Source organism: Gouania willdenowi, chromosome 20, assembly GCF_900634775.1.
Source record: "Gouania willdenowi chromosome 20, fGouWil2.1, whole genome shotgun sequence".
NCBI classification, from domain to species: Eukaryota; Metazoa; Chordata; class Actinopteri; order Blenniiformes; family Gobiesocidae; genus Gouania; species Gouania willdenowi.
Window position 1 is genome coordinate 23,255,931 of NC_041063.1, and position 20,038 is coordinate 23,275,968.

At 35.6% G+C, this 20,038-nt stretch overlaps 1 protein-coding gene across 3 annotated transcripts in view; it reads left to right on the plus strand.

Annotated features, from left to right (window-relative positions):
• Positions 1–20,038, plus strand: part of ctnnd2a (catenin (cadherin-associated protein), delta 2a) — a 350,952-nt gene that overhangs the window by 295,716 nt on the left and 35,198 nt on the right. For all 3 annotated transcript variants that reach the window (XM_028434803.1, XM_028434804.1, XM_028434805.1), the window contains one exon: positions 1,395–1,545. In XM_028434803.1, the coding sequence (XP_028290604.1) occupies positions 1,395–1,545 (151 nt within the window). The remainder of the gene's footprint in view (positions 1–1,394; positions 1,546–20,038) is intronic.

Below are 20,038 nucleotides of genomic sequence, written 5' to 3' on the forward strand. Positions count from 1 at the left end.
AATCTTTGCTTAATTTTACATCAAAATTCAGCTTCTATTGTCTAATAATCAATTCCCGGGTGCTGTTTAACGGTTTCCCCCGTCCTCTGCAGCTGACCCAAAAACATGGCTGAGTCTATGCTTTTCAGGGTTGAGTGTTCAATTTTAGCTTCCCTCGATAGTCATTGAGGAAGTATAAAATGGTCTCTGTGCTCAAAATTTCTCCTCAGTTTGTGTAATTTTCTTTTTCTCTCGGTTTATTACCGATGAGTTCCTAAAAAAAAAGCCCAAATTGCTCTCATCTTGTACTTGAATGTATCAGCTCCTTTCTTTGATTCTAAAAACTACAACTATGAACCCTTTACTTGAATTTATTTATGTAAATCTGTGTTTCTCAAATGGGGGTGTACAGAGGATTTCTGAAAGATTAAAATAGGTAAATGTTTTAATTCTTCTTTTTTTTTTTTAAATTAAAGCACAATTTTAAACAACTTTATTTCAATACTTTTACCTTGTGAAAAAGAATTGTAGTTCAACTGAAATGCAGTAAAAAAATAAAAATAATTAATAAATATTTGAGCTCAAACAAAGATTTCTATGCAAAGTGTTGTAGTAAGGGGGTACGTTGACCAGGGTTTTCAGTTAGAATTAAGTATTCAATTACCCATGTTCAATTACGATTACAATGACCAGTATTTTTTCCAATTACAATTCAATTACAATATTTTTTCTATCCTCAGAAAGTCAATTACTATTACATTCTCAATTACTAAATTTCAATTAATCACAATCACTTAGCCTGAAATAAAGCTAAAAGTTAGCTTTCTGTTAGCATCTCTTATGATAACAGGTCGTAAATCAGCTGTAAAATACTCTTAAAACAAATACATATCATCTAATTTCTTTCCTATCTATTGGTTATCTTGTTAGGCTTCATAATCAATAAAAATATAGGTTTTAATATTTATGATGTGGGCGTCCTTTTTCTGTCAATTAAAAAAAAAAAATTAAATGGTGAAATGTGGGAAAGCTTGATATGAAACATATTTTAATAACTGTTAACTACACATGTGTAGAACTGTACATAGACGACAATTTTTATAGAAATGTCATGGCAATTACTCTTTAATTACGATTATGACCGCAATGGATTTTTTGAAATTGCAATTACAATTATAAGTACGCCATAATTGTATTTATCAATCACACAATTACAATTATAATAATGCCATAATTGTAATTCATTATCAATCACACAATTAAAATTATAATAACGCCATAATTGTACTTAATTATCAATTACACGATTGCAATTATAATTGACCCCAACCCTGACTTTGATTAATGTTCCAAAAAGCTGCTGTTTCTTAGGATTTTATTGTCATTTACGTGAAATAATTTCCTTTTCCCATCAGTGGTCGGTGTACATCCGGGCGGCCGTCCGTAAGGAGAAAGGCCTCCCCATCCTGGTGGAGTTACTGAGGATAGACAACGATAAAGTGGTGTGTGCCGTCGCCACCGCTCTGAGAAACATGGCCTTGGATATCAGGAACAAGGAGCTCATCGGTGAGTACAGAACAGATAAGATTCATGTGAATGCTTAGAATCCTTGAGCTGCTAATCGTCTGTTTGCTAGTCCTTCATATATTCAGGTATAGTGTGAATTATGATATTTTTACGATGGCACTGACATTTATATTAACCTTTTGTGTCATTTAGATATAATTTTCCTTACAAAAAAAAAATACCTCAATTACATTACGCCATGTATACAATAAGTATAGTTTAAGTATATTTTGCTCAGTACACTTTTAATTATCAAGTATTCTTACCCAATGATCTAGCAGTATGCTTCAAAGTGTACTATTTCAATACTTCTTGGGACTAAATTGGCCCAATTTTTGTACTGTATACTATAAGTTTACTTTTAGTATGTGCTAAAAGCTTTATTTCACACTAATAATACTAATCCCTAGATTTAGTATACTAGAATCTAACCCACTTTCATTTAAATTAGCACTTTTTGTTATAATATACACTGCGATATACAGTACTTTTTACTTAATTTCACATAGAATTGTTAACTATCCTACCATTAGACCTCATTGTTTTTGTTTTTTTAATAAAAAAAATTAAGAATTCACAAAAAACAAACATACCTCAGCATTAAGAACATGTTGAACTGTAATATTAATATAGGATAATATATAAATAAATATTACAAAAACAGCAATTTGAAATCTAATGCAAAAAACTATGTATACAAATTAATCTGCAAACATGCAGAGATAGAAACAAAATGTCAAATTGAAACATACCAAGTGGAAAAAATAATGAAAATAATCAATAGAACTAAAAAAAAATTCAGAACAGTGTGTCAGGTGGGTTGCAATTTCTATCCTCGTTTTATGTCCACGCTTCTGTCCATGGTCTCTTTTTGCAGTAGCCAATTGCTTGGTATACCATTCACCATCAACCTGTATTCACATTCACATTTTGACCGATGCTACTTTGCATTATTGTGGTCAAAGATTTTAAGCAATTATAGCATTATTTCACCCCACTGTGATTAAAAAAGCTCAAACTGTGCACAATTTAACCTGTTCTCTTGTTATTCAGTTGATTTGATGGTGTATGATAATTGACAAAGAATGAAATGGCTGTGTCGTGTGCAACATACGATTGTTAGTGTCTCTTTCAGAAGGAAAAAAACCCCCAAAAAGTCAAAAAACGAAAGCAAAGCCATGTATAGATCTAAGGCTTGCATTGGGTTGTAAACGAAGCACCGTGGCAACAAGTCATCGTCTCTCATGCAGCTGGCAGTAATGTATAGAAATTGAAGCAAAACAAAGATTGTGGCTTTTCTATGTGCCAGATGTGTGAAGTGAAAACAACACAAACACGTACTCATTGTGTTTGTAAGATGTGTTGTAGCAATAGTAACCCTGTTCTTTGTGTATTAGATAATCAACCTTTCAATTGTTGTTCAAAACTAGTACTTGGACAAAACTCAGAGGAAAAACCTAGGACTCACTGTGTTCAATGTTTTGTTTTGTCACTTTCTTCTCTCTTTTTGTCCTTTTTCGACCCCAAGTGTATTCATTTAAAAAAAAAGCAAAGAAAATAAGAGATATTCTTAAATTGTTTGTTAGATATCATGTTTCAATTGCCAACTTTATAGCTACACTCGTTGGTATATTTATTGTAGTTAGTTGCTACTTTAGTTTGTATTGGCAAGTATCCAATGGCTCATTTAATCACTATTAAATAGTATTGTGTTTAACTTTAGTTTAAATCTTAGTTTATGTGTACCTTAACTCACATTTTACACTTTAGCTTGATTAGCTTCCATTAGCTTTCATTTCAGCCTTGTTAGGTTAGTGTAGCCTAGCTCTGGTTAATCTTAGACCACCTGTTAGAAATATATTCTATGGTATTGGAATATTTTAAATCTTAAAACCAGACTGCTTAGAAAAAAACCTCTGTTATTTTTATATTTAAAAAAAACACGTTTTAAAGAGAGTAATTAGTTAGTTGCTACTTTAGTGTTGGCAAACTGTATTCAATGGCTCAGTGTTTGTATTTGTTCATTAAATTAATATTAAATAATTATTGTGTTTAGTTTATTTACTTTGTAATATTGTCACTAAGTATCTTTAGCATGATTAGCTTTCATTAGCGAGCTAGCTTCCAGTGTTTCAGCCTAGTCAGATTAGCTCAGCTTAACTTAACTTGCTTTATCTTAGACCTGTTACACTCATATTCTATGGTATTGGATCATTTTAAATTGTAAACATTAAAACCGGACTACTTAACTTTCAGCTTATCTTTAGCTTTACTTTACGTAGCTTATCTTAGCTAACTCCTTGCCATAACTTAGCCTAATTAGGTATAGAGGAGTAAAGATAAACTGCATAATAATGTAATTATATACAATAATGTTAAAATTGTTTGAAAATAAGATGTAAAATCATCTTTGTTCTTTTTATATTCAAAAAACAAGTTTTAAAGATAGGAATTAATTAGTTTCTACTTTACCAATGGCAAGTATTTGATGGCTCACTGTTTGTATTGGCTTATTAAATTAATATTAATAAGTATTGTGTTTAAATTTTAGTTTATATTACTGTACCTTCACTCAGATTTGCTTATTTTTTTTCACTCACATTCTTTAGATTGATTAGCTTTCATTAGCTAGTAAGCTTACAGTATTTCCGCCTGTTAGCTTAGCCTAGCGCAGGTTAACTTAACTTGGTTTATTTTAGACCATCTGTTACAATTATATTCTATGGTATTGGTTAAGATTTAAAATATTAAAACCTGACTGCTTAGCATTTAGCTTCTTCTTAGCTTTACTTTACTTAGCTTATTTTAGCTAACAGCTTACCATAGCTTAGCCTAATTAGTTATCTGATAGATGTTTTAAACTGCATAATAATGTGATTCCATACAATATTGTTAAAATTGTTTAGATGGAAAAAATATTTCTTTTTATGAAAAAAAAAAAAAAAACAAGTTTAAAGAGAGGAATTAGTTGTTTCTTAAGAAACCATTCAAGCATTATTTACTGGTAATATCCAGTGCCTGTAATAACCTCTAATAGGCGAAACCACAAATGAATAAGTAGTCCAGCATAAATTATTTTAAGTGCAGCACTTTGTATTATCCAAAAGATAATCATCAGCCTGTGAGCACCAACCCACTTAAACTAAAGGACAATTTAGAATCTCCAGCTAAAGGGATTTGTATACTAACATTTGCCTTCTTTAACAATCACGTGGTTTACTATGAATGCTATTTTTCCTTTTGTCTTTGCGCCATTGTTTTTTTTTTTTATATATTCTTCTACACTAATATTATATAAGAAGCCCCCTGGTCTGCACCTGCTCCGCTGTCAATCCGTTGATCCTCAAGGAATTGGTCCTTTGACCTTCTTAGTGGAGAACGCAGTGTTCCCTTGTCTCTGGAAATATCAGAAAGCTCTGAAAGAAAAGAGAAGGGATTTCAGGTCTGTCTGAGCTATCTGCTTTCCAAAATAAAAGATAAAGTAGATGACGATCAATTTAGTAACATTTCACCTACATTTTATATTTGTAAATTACCGTATTTTCTGTATTTATCCAAGAAAATTAGTATTTTCCTGGAAAAATCCATAGATAAGGCACTTCAGTCTATGAATTGTATGTCTAGATCAGACATGGGCAACAGGCGGCCCTCAGTCTAATTTTATGCGGCCCCCAAAGTAAACGTACAAAATGACAGAAAAATACACAAAACATAAGCAAGAATACATTAAAAATACAAAGAATTACAACATTGCAGGAAAATACAGGAAAAACACAGAAAATACTCAAAAAACACACAAAACTACTACAAAAAAAGGACGAAACAACAACAAAATTACACAAAAATTAACACAATAAACAAAACCAAACGACAACAAAAATACACAAAATGACTATTGTATTATATATTATAAAAATGTACAACAAAAGTCCACCAAACATAAGAAAAACAACAAAAATGACTCCCCAAAAAAAAAAAAACAGTACTAGCAAACAAGTAAAACGACAACCAAAATACACGAAAATTACCATCAAAAAAGACACAAAATGACAACACAAATACACAATTTGACTCCAAAAAACATACATTTTACAGGACAAATACACAGAAATACAACAGAAATGCACAAAATGCCGCACAACAAATGAGATAACAAACATACACAGAGTGACAGAAAAACACACAAAATTACGATAAAAAAAACTTTGTTTCCTGTGTTAATGCTCAGATTGGTCATTATTCTAAAAGCTGACATTAATGTGGATGATGTGGCCCTGCTGTCAAACCGTGCAGTGATAAAAGTTGCCTACCTCTGGTCTAGATGCTAAATTGCCTACCTCTGGTCCTTGGTGATGGCTTGGTGCAATGTTAGTTGGCACCTTTTTAGCCAATAGAATGCCTCTTTAATTGCAAGTTAAACATTTGGCTGAAAAATATGCTTATCTTTCTGGTTCTGGCCATATTTTCCCTGATGAACATAATTTGCTATATTCCTTATTCACTGTATTCTACAATCATGTACAAATGTCAGAATGTTTCTGTCCTTAAGCAATCTTATTGGAAAGCTTTTTATTATTTGACCAAATCTGAATATTTATCTTTTTACTCCAAAATCATGCGCAGAGTTTGCAGGTGAGCAGGGGGAGCATTGCCTCACCTTGTGGTCAAAAGTTTTTATTACAGTTTTCTCAAATTCATTTGATAAAAAAAAAAAAAAAACAATTCTTGATATAATGTATAACGTGTTTCATGTCACAGGTGGTAGTTCTACCTCAGGTGTGTAGTATAAGTTTTCAGTGAAATGGTCCCAAACTTTTGAGACTTTAGGTTGGTTTTTCTTCTGGTGTGCAATTCTTCTTCCCCATGTAAATGGTTAAGCGACACTGCACCCAGCAGTTCATGTATGGTACTGCAGCAAAAATGAAGCAGAAAGCGCCCGCTGGCCTGGTTTTATCATGAATGAAACAGCATGTGAACACACCTTGTTGTAGTCAACATTATAAATTATGTCACAAATTATTTTTGCATTATTGTATATGTTACACACATTGTGGTTGGCAGGACTCTTATATTTAATTCTATTTTTTCTTTTGCCCCCCCCCACCCCGGCATGAATCTCAAACATACTCACATTTCTGCTTATAGGTTTGCCTAAGTGGTCCCAAAGATGGTACAACCTGTAACTTTTTGAGGGTTGTTATTTCACTCAAATCTGAACTCATGTCTAATTTAGTTATTTAAATCTTCCAAATATTTGTTTCTTTTAACAAGAGTGCAAATGAAGCTTGAAGTTGAGCATCAGTGTCAATGACATTCAATGACACAGACGGGGCTGAAGTCTCTGAAATGCAAAGATGTGAAGAGAAAAGGTGAGCGGGATCAGTCTGGGTTCATCCTTTGCCTCTGGCAAGGTGTGAGCTTCCACATGTCAACAGAAAAAAAGAGTAAAGACTGGGGGGCTCCTTAGAGGAGAGACCTGTTTGACCCCAGCTCACCTGCTTTACTCACCACAGGGACATTCCTTTAAAACCACAGCTTTACCTAAAAGGACAAAGCAGAATGTTTGCTGGTTTTAGGGTGACCATATTTAGATTTCCAAAAACGCAACGTTTTCTTGAATCTACAATGTAACGGCAAAATAAAATATAGTAGATAAATAGGACTTAAAAAAATGACTGGTCAATCACTTTTATTATGCATTATAACAAAATGTCATATATACCTTCTTAAAATCTCTTAATCATTAAAACAATGGGAAACATCTCCTAGAAATTAAAATAATTAAAAAACTCAAGGCAAAAAAATTAAATATACACTTCAATAAATAACTATGAAAGTTCGCATCCCATGGTCCCATGCTAGGTCTAGACCAGATGTTGAAAAATGTACCATAACTTCCTACATTCAATGTTTCTCCCAGTGGTTCGTTCATTTTCAAGCCCCTCTCTGAACCTCCATGGAGGTTTTATCATCAAGGAGGATCTTATAGATACATATAGATATATATCAATATTGGCTATACTGTATTGTCATTTTCTTTATCGCCAAAATAGAAAACTCGATATATCTTGAAACAATATATATATTGCCTAGCCCTAATAGTCACCCTAGCTGGTTTGATTGTAGGACCACCTTATTATAACATCATTTTACTAATCTAAGAGACAATAATGTGTCCTAATCTATCTATCTATGTTAGTTTGCATGAGAGCCCAGCAATAATAACCTCTGTGTCAAATCCCCTGGAAAATTCTGTGTGACTTGATATGAGTAAGAGAGAGAGAGAGAGAGAGAGTGTGAGAGAGAGAGAGATGACAGCAAAGACTTCAATGCGCATGTATGTTTATATTCCAATTCCTTGGAAAAGTGATTTAGTGGCATATTGACGTCGCCCAGAATCAATGTTCTCATCTGTCAACCTCTTTGTCTCCCTCCTGATTTTACCTCTTTCATTGCTTTTCATTTGCATAATGTACTGTACGCCTGTGTGTAGCCATAAATTAGTCTTATTCACTGTTACACTGTCTGTCGGTGCAATTCTTTCCCCATTTATTTACTGATGGTAATTTAACACACATGGATTGGAAACAGCACATGAATGCCTTGAAGATATTGTATTTTCCTCTGTCATGTATAGTCAACCATTTACACACACACACACACACACACACGGGTGGACTGGCCATCTGGCAAACCGGGCTTTGTCCCGGTGGGCCGCCCGTCGACCCAAAGTGGGCCGATCCGGGCCGCTATGTTTTTTTTAATAGTTATTTTTGATGAGCAAGTGGAGGCAGACATGGTACCAGGTGGCCAAAAGTGGCAAAAACGTGGCAAGAAAAGAGTGAAACGTGACTAAAATGGGCCAAAAGCAGTCATGAGTCACCAAAAAATGGGCAAATAAAGAAGAAACAGGTGGTGTGTAATGACTAAAGGTAATTTAAATGGGCAAAAAGTGAAAAATTAATGAAAAGTGGCCAAAACATATTAAAGAAAGGCCAAAAATTGGATGTGTCAAAAAGAACTTTTTACAATTTACACAAAGTAGGAACAAAAGGGATATTTATTGGCAAAAGGTAGCTAAAGTATAAAAAAAAGTGACAGAACTTTTTGAAAAGGGGCAAAAATGGGACAAAGGTAATAAGTCCATTCCCCAGCACACGCGAAAAGGTTAGCGCCAAATTAAACACAGAATTCAATAATAATTCATCAGTTAATGAGTTAATCTGATTTTCTAGTCATTGAATCGATGGAAAACCAAGAAGATTTTCTCAGTGAAATAATGTGTAATTAATTTGTATTGGATGTTACATTTTTGACAGTTGGGAAGGAGGATTTTTGAGGTAACAGTGACTGGGAAATAAATATTTGATGAGAGTTCATCGCTCTGGCTCCAGAAGATAATTCACAAAGATGTCAAGGAAATCCAACTGGGCCGCTGCTTAACACAACATTTGCTGGCTACCTTCCTGCCTGTGGGCCACAGTAATTGACCTTGGAGATGAAACAAAGCTTTTCACTTGAAATTGGCTCCTGACCAGTTCTTCTATCTGAATGGTCCGTGGTGGTGATTGTGTCCACTCGAGTCCAATCAGGATGTATTCTCGTACATCTGTTGGTGAGGATCCTCAGTTCTGTGTGAATCATCTTTTACAGAATAATAACAAAAACCCTTTTCCCTGATTGTCTGATGTTGGCAGGAGACACCTGATTCTTACATTTCTTTGATTGCGAGTGGGAGTGCGGTTTTTGTTGTTATATTTTGCTTTGATATCAAAGCTATTTGATTTCAACCAAAGAAAGTAATCAGCACAAAAATCTAAAACAAGTGCTAAGGTTTCCTTCTTCCTGTTTGCTCTTCTCCCACTGCCTATATTCTTGTTTCTTTGTCTCATCACATCAGCCTAAAGCCTCAAACATACTCGGGCGGACCCCGCCCACAACGCACTCTGCGCGGACTATCCGCTCTCCTCAGAGCTTACACACATTTAAATCCTACATGTCCCATGATTCTTAGCGCTTCTCTATAGTCCTTGTACTCCTGGGACGTGTTTTTTCTGCTGTCGTAGCTCATCTGCCAGTCTCTCATCTAAGCTCGTGTTCATCTCTCCTGCTCTGTTTCACCAAGCGGTGAAATGCAGGTCGGTGTTACATTTAATGCGGGTTGGTGTTTATTTTTAACACCAACGACGCAAAGAAGTCCGCGCAGTCGTAAAATCTGAGTTTCACATTTAATTGGCCTGGCGGACTCCACTTCACGTGTGTCGTCCGGAGGACTCAAGTGACCAGGTAGCTTTTTCTTAGAAGCAGCACTTAAATCTGGCCCATCTCTGAATTTTTCAACTCAGATTTACACCACTTTTTTATGTGGTCCTGAATCAGATACACTACGTTCACACTGCATATCGGATTTTAAAAAAATTAGATTTTTTTTTTTTTTTTGGGTAAACGTTGGTATCACATATTACATGTGTCTACAATCATTTTGGACTATGAACGGAATGCAACCCTGAAGTGACCCACGCGCACAGAAGAGGTCCTAAGGTGACACACGACACCGCAGGTACGTACAATGTTTACAGAAGTAAATATGGAGGCGTCCAGTGTAGAACTGTCTGTTGACAGAAGTCAGCACTACATAACTTTAAGGCTGTTATTTTTTCACGCGCCTTTTCCTCGGACTTAGAATTATGACATTTTTGCATGGCGATGGCGTAGGAGTCGGATAGAAAGCTCCTCGGCCGTCCAGGCTGCAGTCGTATTGAAAAAAAATCTGTATTGGATTGGTATCGGATTTAGGACCACATATGAAAGTGACCAGGGTCAAATTTGAAAAAATAGAAATTGTGCTGTTCAGACTGTCTGTAACAGATCCGATACAGGTCGCATTTGGACAAAAAAATCGGCTTTTAGTCGTATTTGCCTGCAGTGTAAACGTAGCCATACAGATCTGATTCTTTTCAATGTGATCTCAGTGTGAACAGCCAAAGTGGATTTAATGCACGTTTTGTACGTTGACATAAATATAGTGACACACGTCATCATTCTGCCCAGCAAGACAATAGGAGACATTTAGCTACATTTTATATTGGAGACCGTATTTACTTACTATTGAAGTAATCACACAAAAGTTGTATTGATAAGTATTTTCTTAAAATAAATCCACTTTAAATTCCACTCACTGTTTTGACTTTGTAGATTTAGCCTTTGGGGAACCAATGTTTGAGACACAGTTAGGGGGTTCCACAAATTATAAAAAAAATGAAATTATGGAGGGGGTACTTATGATATGAAGAGGGGGTACACATGATTTGACAAAAATGCGAAGGTTCATACCAAAACTGTTCTGTGTTTAAAATCAAATCAGTACTGCACAAACCCAAAACTAAATATTTGGCCCTCTTTTTCTTTTGCCTCGTCCCTTTGCACCTTCTCATTCATTCTCCAAAAACGTGAATGCGGGTCAGTTCGTAGCCACAAACGGTTCACACTGGAAGCACATTTTAAATGGTATTGTGAACTGCCAAACAAAAATGAGATCTGAGCAAAAAACAATCAGAATTGAGCATTAAGGCTAGCAGTTTAAACATAGCATACAGTAATTGCCCTAATCCGATGCAATAAATACCACACCCCCTGGTTTTTCCATCATAATCGTCCCTTTTTCCTCCCTTCAATTGTTCATCTCTCTCTCACCTGTAGCTTTTTATGTTTTTTTTGTAATGTAATGTTGCTTCAGACATGAGCTCACCAGTCTCTCACTCTTCTTTGTGTCTCGCGTTGATGACATAAGTGCTGGGGAGCATTATCGTGGCGACGGCAGTCGTGCTCTGCAGAGGATGTCATTAATTGCGTGTGTGTGTGTGTGTGTGTGTGTGTGTGTGTGTGTGTGTGTGTGTGCGTGTGCGTGTGTGTGTGCGTGTGCGTGTGTGAGAGGTAATAGTAGAGGTAATCTGTGAACACACACACGCGTGCACACGCACATACGCTTGTGCTACGCAGGGGGAAAAAGACTTTAATTATTTGCTCTTCAGATAAAAGCTTCCTGACCCCATGACTACTGCCTAGGGTGACCATACGTCCGGATTTAACCAGATATGTCCTCTTTTCACGTCTTGTCGGGACCATCCAGTCAGATTTTACAAACTCATGTCCGGGTTTCCCAGGGACCCTGAACATATCTTGGGGAACATGTTGATTTAAATGTTTGTAACGCCGCTAATATTTGCTCTATCTGAGAAATTCCAGCAGTTTCTGGAACCTAATGAGTTGCTCTTTACAGTCGTGCATACAAGTCATTACGACGATTTTATTCACATGTGACTGAATCGTTAATGATGCCGTTTTGTTTTGATGAAATCGTCACACACGAGGAAAAGAGAAAAGAGACTAAAGTCCAAGATAGATTGAAAGAGACCAAATACCATAGACAGAGTTTGAGATTCTTGCCAGGGGAAGCAAAATAAAAAAAAATATAGACTGTCTAGAGATTCGTGCCAAACACAATGTGTGTAGCATATACAGTATTGCAAAAAAGGATTAGTAACAATTAATAACATTGTTTAATGTTGTAAATTCATGTTAAAATCAGGGCAGCGGCTGCTTTCTGCTTTATTTTTGCTGCAGTACCATAGATGAACTGCTGGGTGTAGTGTCGCTTCACCATTTATATGGTGAAGAAGAATTGCGCAACAGAAGAAGAACCAAGTCACATGACTCGAGCGCCAAAAAATAACTTGTATTTTTAAAACAACAACAAATGAATTAATATATATTTACAGTCACTGTGCTTTATGGAACTTAGAATATTTGTATATTATGTACATTTAATTAGGAATTAAATTTTTTGAAAGAATGTGAAAAACTGTAATGAAAACTTTTGAGGACTAGGTGCTCTCCCACAAACTCTTCGTATGCCAAATACGTATTTATTGAAATGTATATTTAATGATTATTTATTATTCTGTAAGTCATGAGTTTTTTTTTCTTTTTTTTTCATTTCCAGGAGATGTTTCTCATTATATTCCATTACAGATTTTCTCAAATTAAAAGTGTTATATCTGAGTGTTGACAAAGTATAATCGCGCTTTGAAGGTGTTTCCACTGAAGGCTGTTTTGGGCGGAATCTAATGTGGCAGTAATGATTTATATAATAGTATAATGCTAGGAAATGTCCCAGTCTCCTCTTCTGTCTACTCGTACCGTGCCATGTTTTCTTGGAGACAAGTGGTCATGTGACCAGTTACATCACGTTTGGTAGCGTGTGTTTGTGGAAAAAGTGTTTCCATGGCGCTTCTGCGACACATTTCAATATCAAGACATCTGAAATTCCTCCTTATGAAAGTGTAAAAACCTTTTTGCGAGTGTTTTTTTTTTCTAAATTCAGTTGTTTCCATGACGTATTTATTTCGCTTCAATGATTGAGAGATTTTAAGAAGGTATACACAAGATTTTTCAAGAACAGATTGTTGTAACGCACAATAAAGGTGATTCCCGACAGTCATTTTTAAAGTCTTTGTTATAGAGAGAATTTGATTTTTAAACTTTTTTGTCCAACCTACTACTGTCAACAAACTGCATGAAAGTGACCACACAAAAACAACTTTGTAAAGTTAGATCTGCGTCACATAGATTCATAAAAGAAGACTGACTTTCTCCAAGTTGACACACACTCCTCTGTTTCTCTTCTGTCTCTGTTCTTTATGAATGTTTTTTTCTTCCGCCTTCGGGGTGAGTCTCTCGTGTGCAGGGGTCTTACTCGTCTTTTATCAGCACACTTTGTTCTCCCTGGCATTCTTTGTGCTCCGCTCCACTGTGCCAAGGCGGGGCACGACAAGACAGAGAAGAAGAGCGACATTCAGAAAGAAAGGCAAGAAAGATACAAGAGAGAGAGAGAGAGGAGCCGTGTTGGGTTTTTGTTTTTTTTTGTGAGATTTTATGGTCGCGACACGTTCTCTGGGAATATGGCTCATGTTCATGCTGTCGTCAGAACAAATTAGTTTAGAAAAACAGATTTGGTAAATCCGTGTTTTTTTTTATTAGGTCGTCTGGTTATCGAGTTGTCGCAATTCATTCATTTTGTGAGACTTTTGGTTTGTGTTTGTAAAAGAATCTTTTTATTGCTGTGTAATGTCTTACAGTAAGCATGTCACGATTACCCATTTTCAAGTGTATTTGCAGTGCTAAACTTGTGACGTTTTCTAAATGTAATCTTTTAAATGCCCTCAGTCAGTGAACATTTATAATTACCTAAGTACTTATGCTTTCTCCCTTCTGTATCAAGCAAAAAGCAGTAAAAGTACTTTTATTACTATTCATTTTGTGGAAATTATAGATGCTTTTTTTTTATCTGGCCATATAAGATTAGACAAATTATTAAATTAAATTTAATAGCGTAAATGGTTTTTCTCTTGAGGATTAATATTTGGTCCTATAAACACTTAAAATATTTGCACAATATCGCTTTTAATTACACTATTTATTCAACTGAATGTTTTACATTTATTTAGTTTAGTTTAGTTTAATTTATTTTTATTTTTATTTTCATTTTCATTTTTATTTTTATTTTTATTTTTATTTTTATTTTTATTTTTATTTTTATTTTTATTTTTATTTTTATTTTTATTTTTATTTTTTTAGTTTCGTTTAGTTTATCTTTTTTAGTTTAGTTTTATTTTAGTTTAGTTTTATTTTATTATTCCCCAGCATCTTCAATAGGAATATTATCATTTATCTTGTACTTTTTGGCTATACTTTACATTGTTGATATATTATTTAGTTATGTGAGCATCCAATAATGATAATAATAATATTGCAATTATTTTTCTAACAATAATCGTATTAAGAAAATCTGGAATGGTGACATCTCTATAAATCACTGGTAGAAAGTGAAATTCTCTTGTTGTGGGCTAAATTTCAAGGTCATATTTGCCTATCCTGACAGATTCCTTGGTATTTGTTATTTGCATTTTAGTGTGTGTGATGCATTTATTATAAATGTGTGGCTCAACTGTCCAACCCTCCAGAAACCAACGTGTTTCTTTGAATGTGGCGCCCCCTGTGAGTGATGTACAACACTGCTAATTGCACTGTTTTTTATGATTTATTGAGATATATTAATTAAATTATTTGCTTTGAAGAAGATGGATGCCTGTTTTAAGTTATATTTCATAATACATTGGCACTACATTATTATTATTTTTAACACATTTATGTATAGCTTTGATTACATAATGTAGAGAATATTTCTATTTATGATCATCCCTCTCTGGGACCTATACACTACCACTGATAACTGTACATTAACCCTCCTTTTATTTCTTTTACCATCGGACTCCATGACCAATCAAGCCTTTTCATCTTTCCCCCTATCTCCCTAAGACGATTACCTCCAATTTTACTCCAATAACACTCTCCCTTCCCCGTCAGTAAACAATCAAATCCCTCCATTGTTCAGGGTAATTGGATCTCTTTAAATCAAATCAGCCATTATGGCCCTGATGAAGCACGGTCCGCTCAGCAGGGAGTTGGAGGCACGTTGGGGAACGCAGCACAGGAATACATTAGCAGCTCTGCCTCCCAGGTGAAGATGGAGGAGCTGGGGTAATGCAGGTTTATTAGAAGGCTCGTTTCTGTCCTTGAGGACATGTTGCTGGTGTTGCGTGAGAAAGAAAAGTGTTGATACTTGTGCGTCACTGAGGTGCTTTTTTGTGTCGCAGATAAACTTTCAAGTGCTTCCCCCACTTGGTGAAGAAGTGCTGATTATCACCAAGGTTACAGAAATCCTTGTTACAGTATGTATTGGAATTTTTATTTTTTTTATTAATTGAACAGGTTTGAGGATGAGGATGGTACTATTTGTCAGTGTAGTTTATTCTGAGTTATAATCACAAGTTAAGTTTAGCAGCTGACCTGCTGTTCCTGCAAACAGCTCACACCAGGGTTGGGATCAATTACAATTACGTCTTCAATTATCCATGCTCGATTACAACTCAATTATGATTGCGGTGACATTGCCATTTTTTTCAAATTAAAATTCAAATTACTATGATCATTTTCCCCCTTTAAGTCAATTACCATTTTGTTCTCAATTACTAAAGTTCTATTACAATTAATTACAACTCCTGAGCCTTTAACAGATAACCTCATAAAATGTAGCCCTCCTCTTGTGTTAGCGTTGTGTTTAATTAAATTGTAAATTATAGTTTTTATAGTTTCCATGCCAATTACAATTACAAAGTCAATTATGGGATCATGTGTTTAGAATGGCATTGATCCAACATAATAATGCAACTACAGTGTATTCAACTTATATCAACCCTATGCCCCATGGGCTTGGCCCTCTAATTATCTGAACTCAATTACAATTCAATTACGATGACAACAGTAACAGATTTTTTCGTAATTGTAATTAATTATCAATTACACAATTGCACAATTAACCAACCCTGGCCCACATGCAGGCGAGTATCAGAAGCAAGAATCTACAGAGAATTGGGGGTAGACATTTTATCTGGGCGTGCCCCATACAATAGTTTTGTTTTGGTGCGAGACGTTTGGATCAGTTATCAGTTTGAGCTTTTATGTGGTATCAACAAAATGTGGGTGTGTGGGTAGTGAGTCATAGGCTACGTTCACACTGCAGGTCTTAAAGGTTCCATGTCATGCTAATTTTCACCCTCTATTTGTTCTAAGAACCTGAAAAACATTGTATTTGAGGTTTATTTTCCTCTGAAAAGTCCATTTCTGAGCAACTCTACACAAGCAGGCTGATATGTGTCCTACTTATGCATATCCATTAGTGGTCGTGTCTATAGACGGGACACTGACTTCCTCGTCCCCGCACGGTGACGTAGGGCCAAAGGACGGCCCGCCCTCCTCCCACCCACTCTGTAGCCGAGCTCATGTTGCTTTATAAACACGAGACAGAGTGTGGGGGCGGAGCGTTCGCCGGGACATACATAGCACTGCGCGAATGACGGCGAAATGCTCACCTTCGTGGGCGTGTCTGTTTACATGTCAACCACGGCAGAGAGCTTCCTGGAGGCGCGGCTTCTACAGCTCAGTGCCGTGTCAAATTCGTCGTCAAGGTGGGAACGCGTCATCAAATTGGAACGAGGTGTTTGGGCTCACCCTGCAGTAAGAAAGGAGCAAATCACCCTCTAACTAATGATTGAGGGAATCAATGAAAAAAAACACTTTGGGCATGTGTATGAAGCCCTTATAGCACTTTATCATGTTTAAAGCACAGAAAATTCCATTTAGCTTAACATGGGCCCTTTTAATGCTCAATTTGGATATTTTTGAAAAATTCGACTGTTTTTGTGTGCTCGTTCATATTACACGTGAAATTAATCTTCTATCAGTTTGCAGTATGAACAGACTGTGTTTATGGAAGGAAGTATGTACAGTATAATACATATTTATTGATATAAAGAACTTGCTCTCTTTCCACTGTCTATATTTTCCTCCATCAGGTTTTCCCCCCTTCCTCCGCCGCTATGTCTGGGACGCAGAAGTATGACGCTATCGCATTTTGATAATGTAGAGGTCGGATAGAATGCAACCTGGCTGTTTAGACTGCAGTCGCATTGCAAAATATCAGATACGTGTGAGATTTATGTCCACATATGAAAGTGGCCTGGGTCGGATTTGAAAAAAATCGGAATTGTACTGTTCACTTTGGCATGATCCGATACATGTCACATGTGGGCAAAAAATCTGAACTGACATAGCCTAAGTGACATGAAGATAACATGCAATAGGTCTTCAGAGATCAGAGCTGGTAGTATAGAAAATAAAAACTTAATAATATATTTCAGTTTTGCTCCTGACCTGGGCTGAATTAACGTTCTAGTTACAGGCCACGTAAGTCCACGGATTGAATGAAGGAATCTATTGTCCAGAGATTGTTTTTATGATTCTCGGTAATCAATTGCCTTCAACAAGAGGTATCTTCAGTGTCATAATTACACCGTGTGTACATTACATGATTCCAATGTAATTAACTTGGTCAATTCCCTCTCATTTACAGCAGAGTTTTATATCTTAATATAATCAGGATCCTTCAAGCTCTGGAGATCATCAGTAACAACTTTTTTTTAAAGTGTTTTAAGTTTTGTGACACGCACACACACACACACCCATGAACACGCCTCCTTCATTACACATACAAACACGCATAGACGTTGTTTACTTCTGTTTTTCTGTGCGCTGTGGATATTTTCTACATTTTTACAACGCTACGATACAATAGAATGATTATCAAAGTGAGGAATGCGAACGTACGGACGGAGATCTCACACACACACACACACACACACACACATTAGAACCCACTACACACTCCTCTCCTTTTACTTTAATTTCAGTAAACACTCTACTTGTCAGCATAAATTAGCAGCAGGCCTATCAGCACACCTGTCTATCTGCACAAAGCATTTAGACAAACACACCCAGGTAGGTGTCTAATACATTTGAATTCCTTTTTTTTTTTTTTTTGTAGCAGTCCTCTTTTCGCTACACCTGCAGTCAGTGGGTCGATAAATTAGACATCACTTCATCAGTGAATCCCTCATTCTTTAATGAATTATCTGTCAGTCAGTAAATGAGCCAGGCAGTAAATGCATTGTGTAGCCAATCATTTAAAAAAAAAAAAAAAAAAAAAAAGAAAATCCCGTCACTCACTCTGAAATGAGTCGAATCGTAAATGAGGCAAATCTTTGCCGAATGTATCTGTCATCAGTCAGTGGTTGAAACATTACTCAAAATCAAGTTTTTGTGTAAGTGTCAGTGTGTAAGTGTGTCACTTTTACGTTGGTTTTATATTTATCCATCCATCCTCTGTAGTCAACTTTGGGAAGATGTGTCAAAGTGGACATTGGACATATTGGTATACAGTACGTAAGACAGAACTCTGACATGGTTCCCCAGGATTGGGTTTAAATTGTAAATGACAGTTTTTATAGAAATTCCATGCCAATTACAATTAAAAAGTCAATTATTTGAACTAATTTGTTTTTTTAAAGACTCATTAAAAAATGTTTTTTTTTTTTTAAATTATTCTTCAAATTGCAACTCAACACAATCTTGAAAAAACGTTTCTATTTCACTTTTTGAAATAGAAATTTCAAGATCAAATACCCTAATTCTGGAGAAGAAAATTATGATATAAAAATGGGCTCATGATCCAAAAAAAGGTTGGGAAACACTGAACTAAGGAAATATAAAGTCATGAATAAATGTACATTCTAAAATATAGCCGTTTAATTCACATCAGGCTCACATGAGAGAAAAGTAAGCTTGATGTGACCAATACAACACCAACCTGTTTTTTAGTGAATTACAGATGTTTTAAATCTTCTTGTATGTGTGTAATTGGTGGAAATCCAAGTAAAAAGCTATTTTTGCTGGTGCAGAAAGATGTGAGCATTTAGTAGTTTTTAAAAATCCTTTATTAGGAAAACTTTTCTGGAGTAGTAGTTTTCTTTCCGATCAGAGGATGTTGTGTTTGAAAATGGACAAATACAGAAAAACTTTGATATGACCTTGATAGCAGATTGAAGTACTTGAGAGCTTGTTAAACATGTTCCGTGATTAGGGTTAATTCTACTATTGATTGTTCTTTACCTCCTATGTCATTTGCATGTTTGTGTCGTGGGAATGTTCCAAATTCCATGTTTTCACAGGGTATAGTTTTTTTTTTTTTTCTTCATTTAGAATTAACAAAGTGACTTACAAGGTGGACCGATCTGTAGATTGCTAATCACTTTGAAATGTCGATCTCTTTATGTAAAAGTGAAAGCCTGTTGATCTTCCGTAGCTGGGGAAAACATCTACAAAAATGTAGAAGTAGGATATAGGTTTGAGCTTTGTCCTTCCATCCGTCCGTCAGAGTTTAAGGGGACAACTGTTTTCATTAACAGTTTAAGATAGGATAACCAAATTTTATTGTGTGGCTTCAGGGTATCAATACCTTGATGGAGTTCGAAAATGAGAAGCAAGCAATTATTTTTTCCGGAGTGTTTGCCCTTGTTCTGTTTTTTTACTCTGTTCGAGGTATTTTCAAAGGGGAAAGCTTTTCTCAGAAACAGTTTAAGATAGGATAACCAAATTTGTTGTGTGGCTTCAGGGTATCAATACCTTGATGGAGTTCGAAAATGAAAAGCGCGCAATCATTTTTACTGGAGTTATTGCCCTTGTTCCGTTTTTTTACTCTGTTTGATGTATCTTCAAAGGGGATAGCTTTTCTTAGAAATGATTTAAGATAGGATAACCAAATTTGGTGTGTGCTTCATGCTATTGATTCCTTGATGGAGTTCGAAAATGAGAAGCATGCTATTATTTTTTCCAGAGTTACTGCCCTTGTTCTGTTTTTATATTCTGTTCGAGGTATCTTCAAATAGATGACAGCTTTTCTCGGAAACAGTTTAAGATAGGATAACCACATTCGTTGTGTGGCTTCAGGGTATCAATACTTTGATGGAGTTCGAAAATG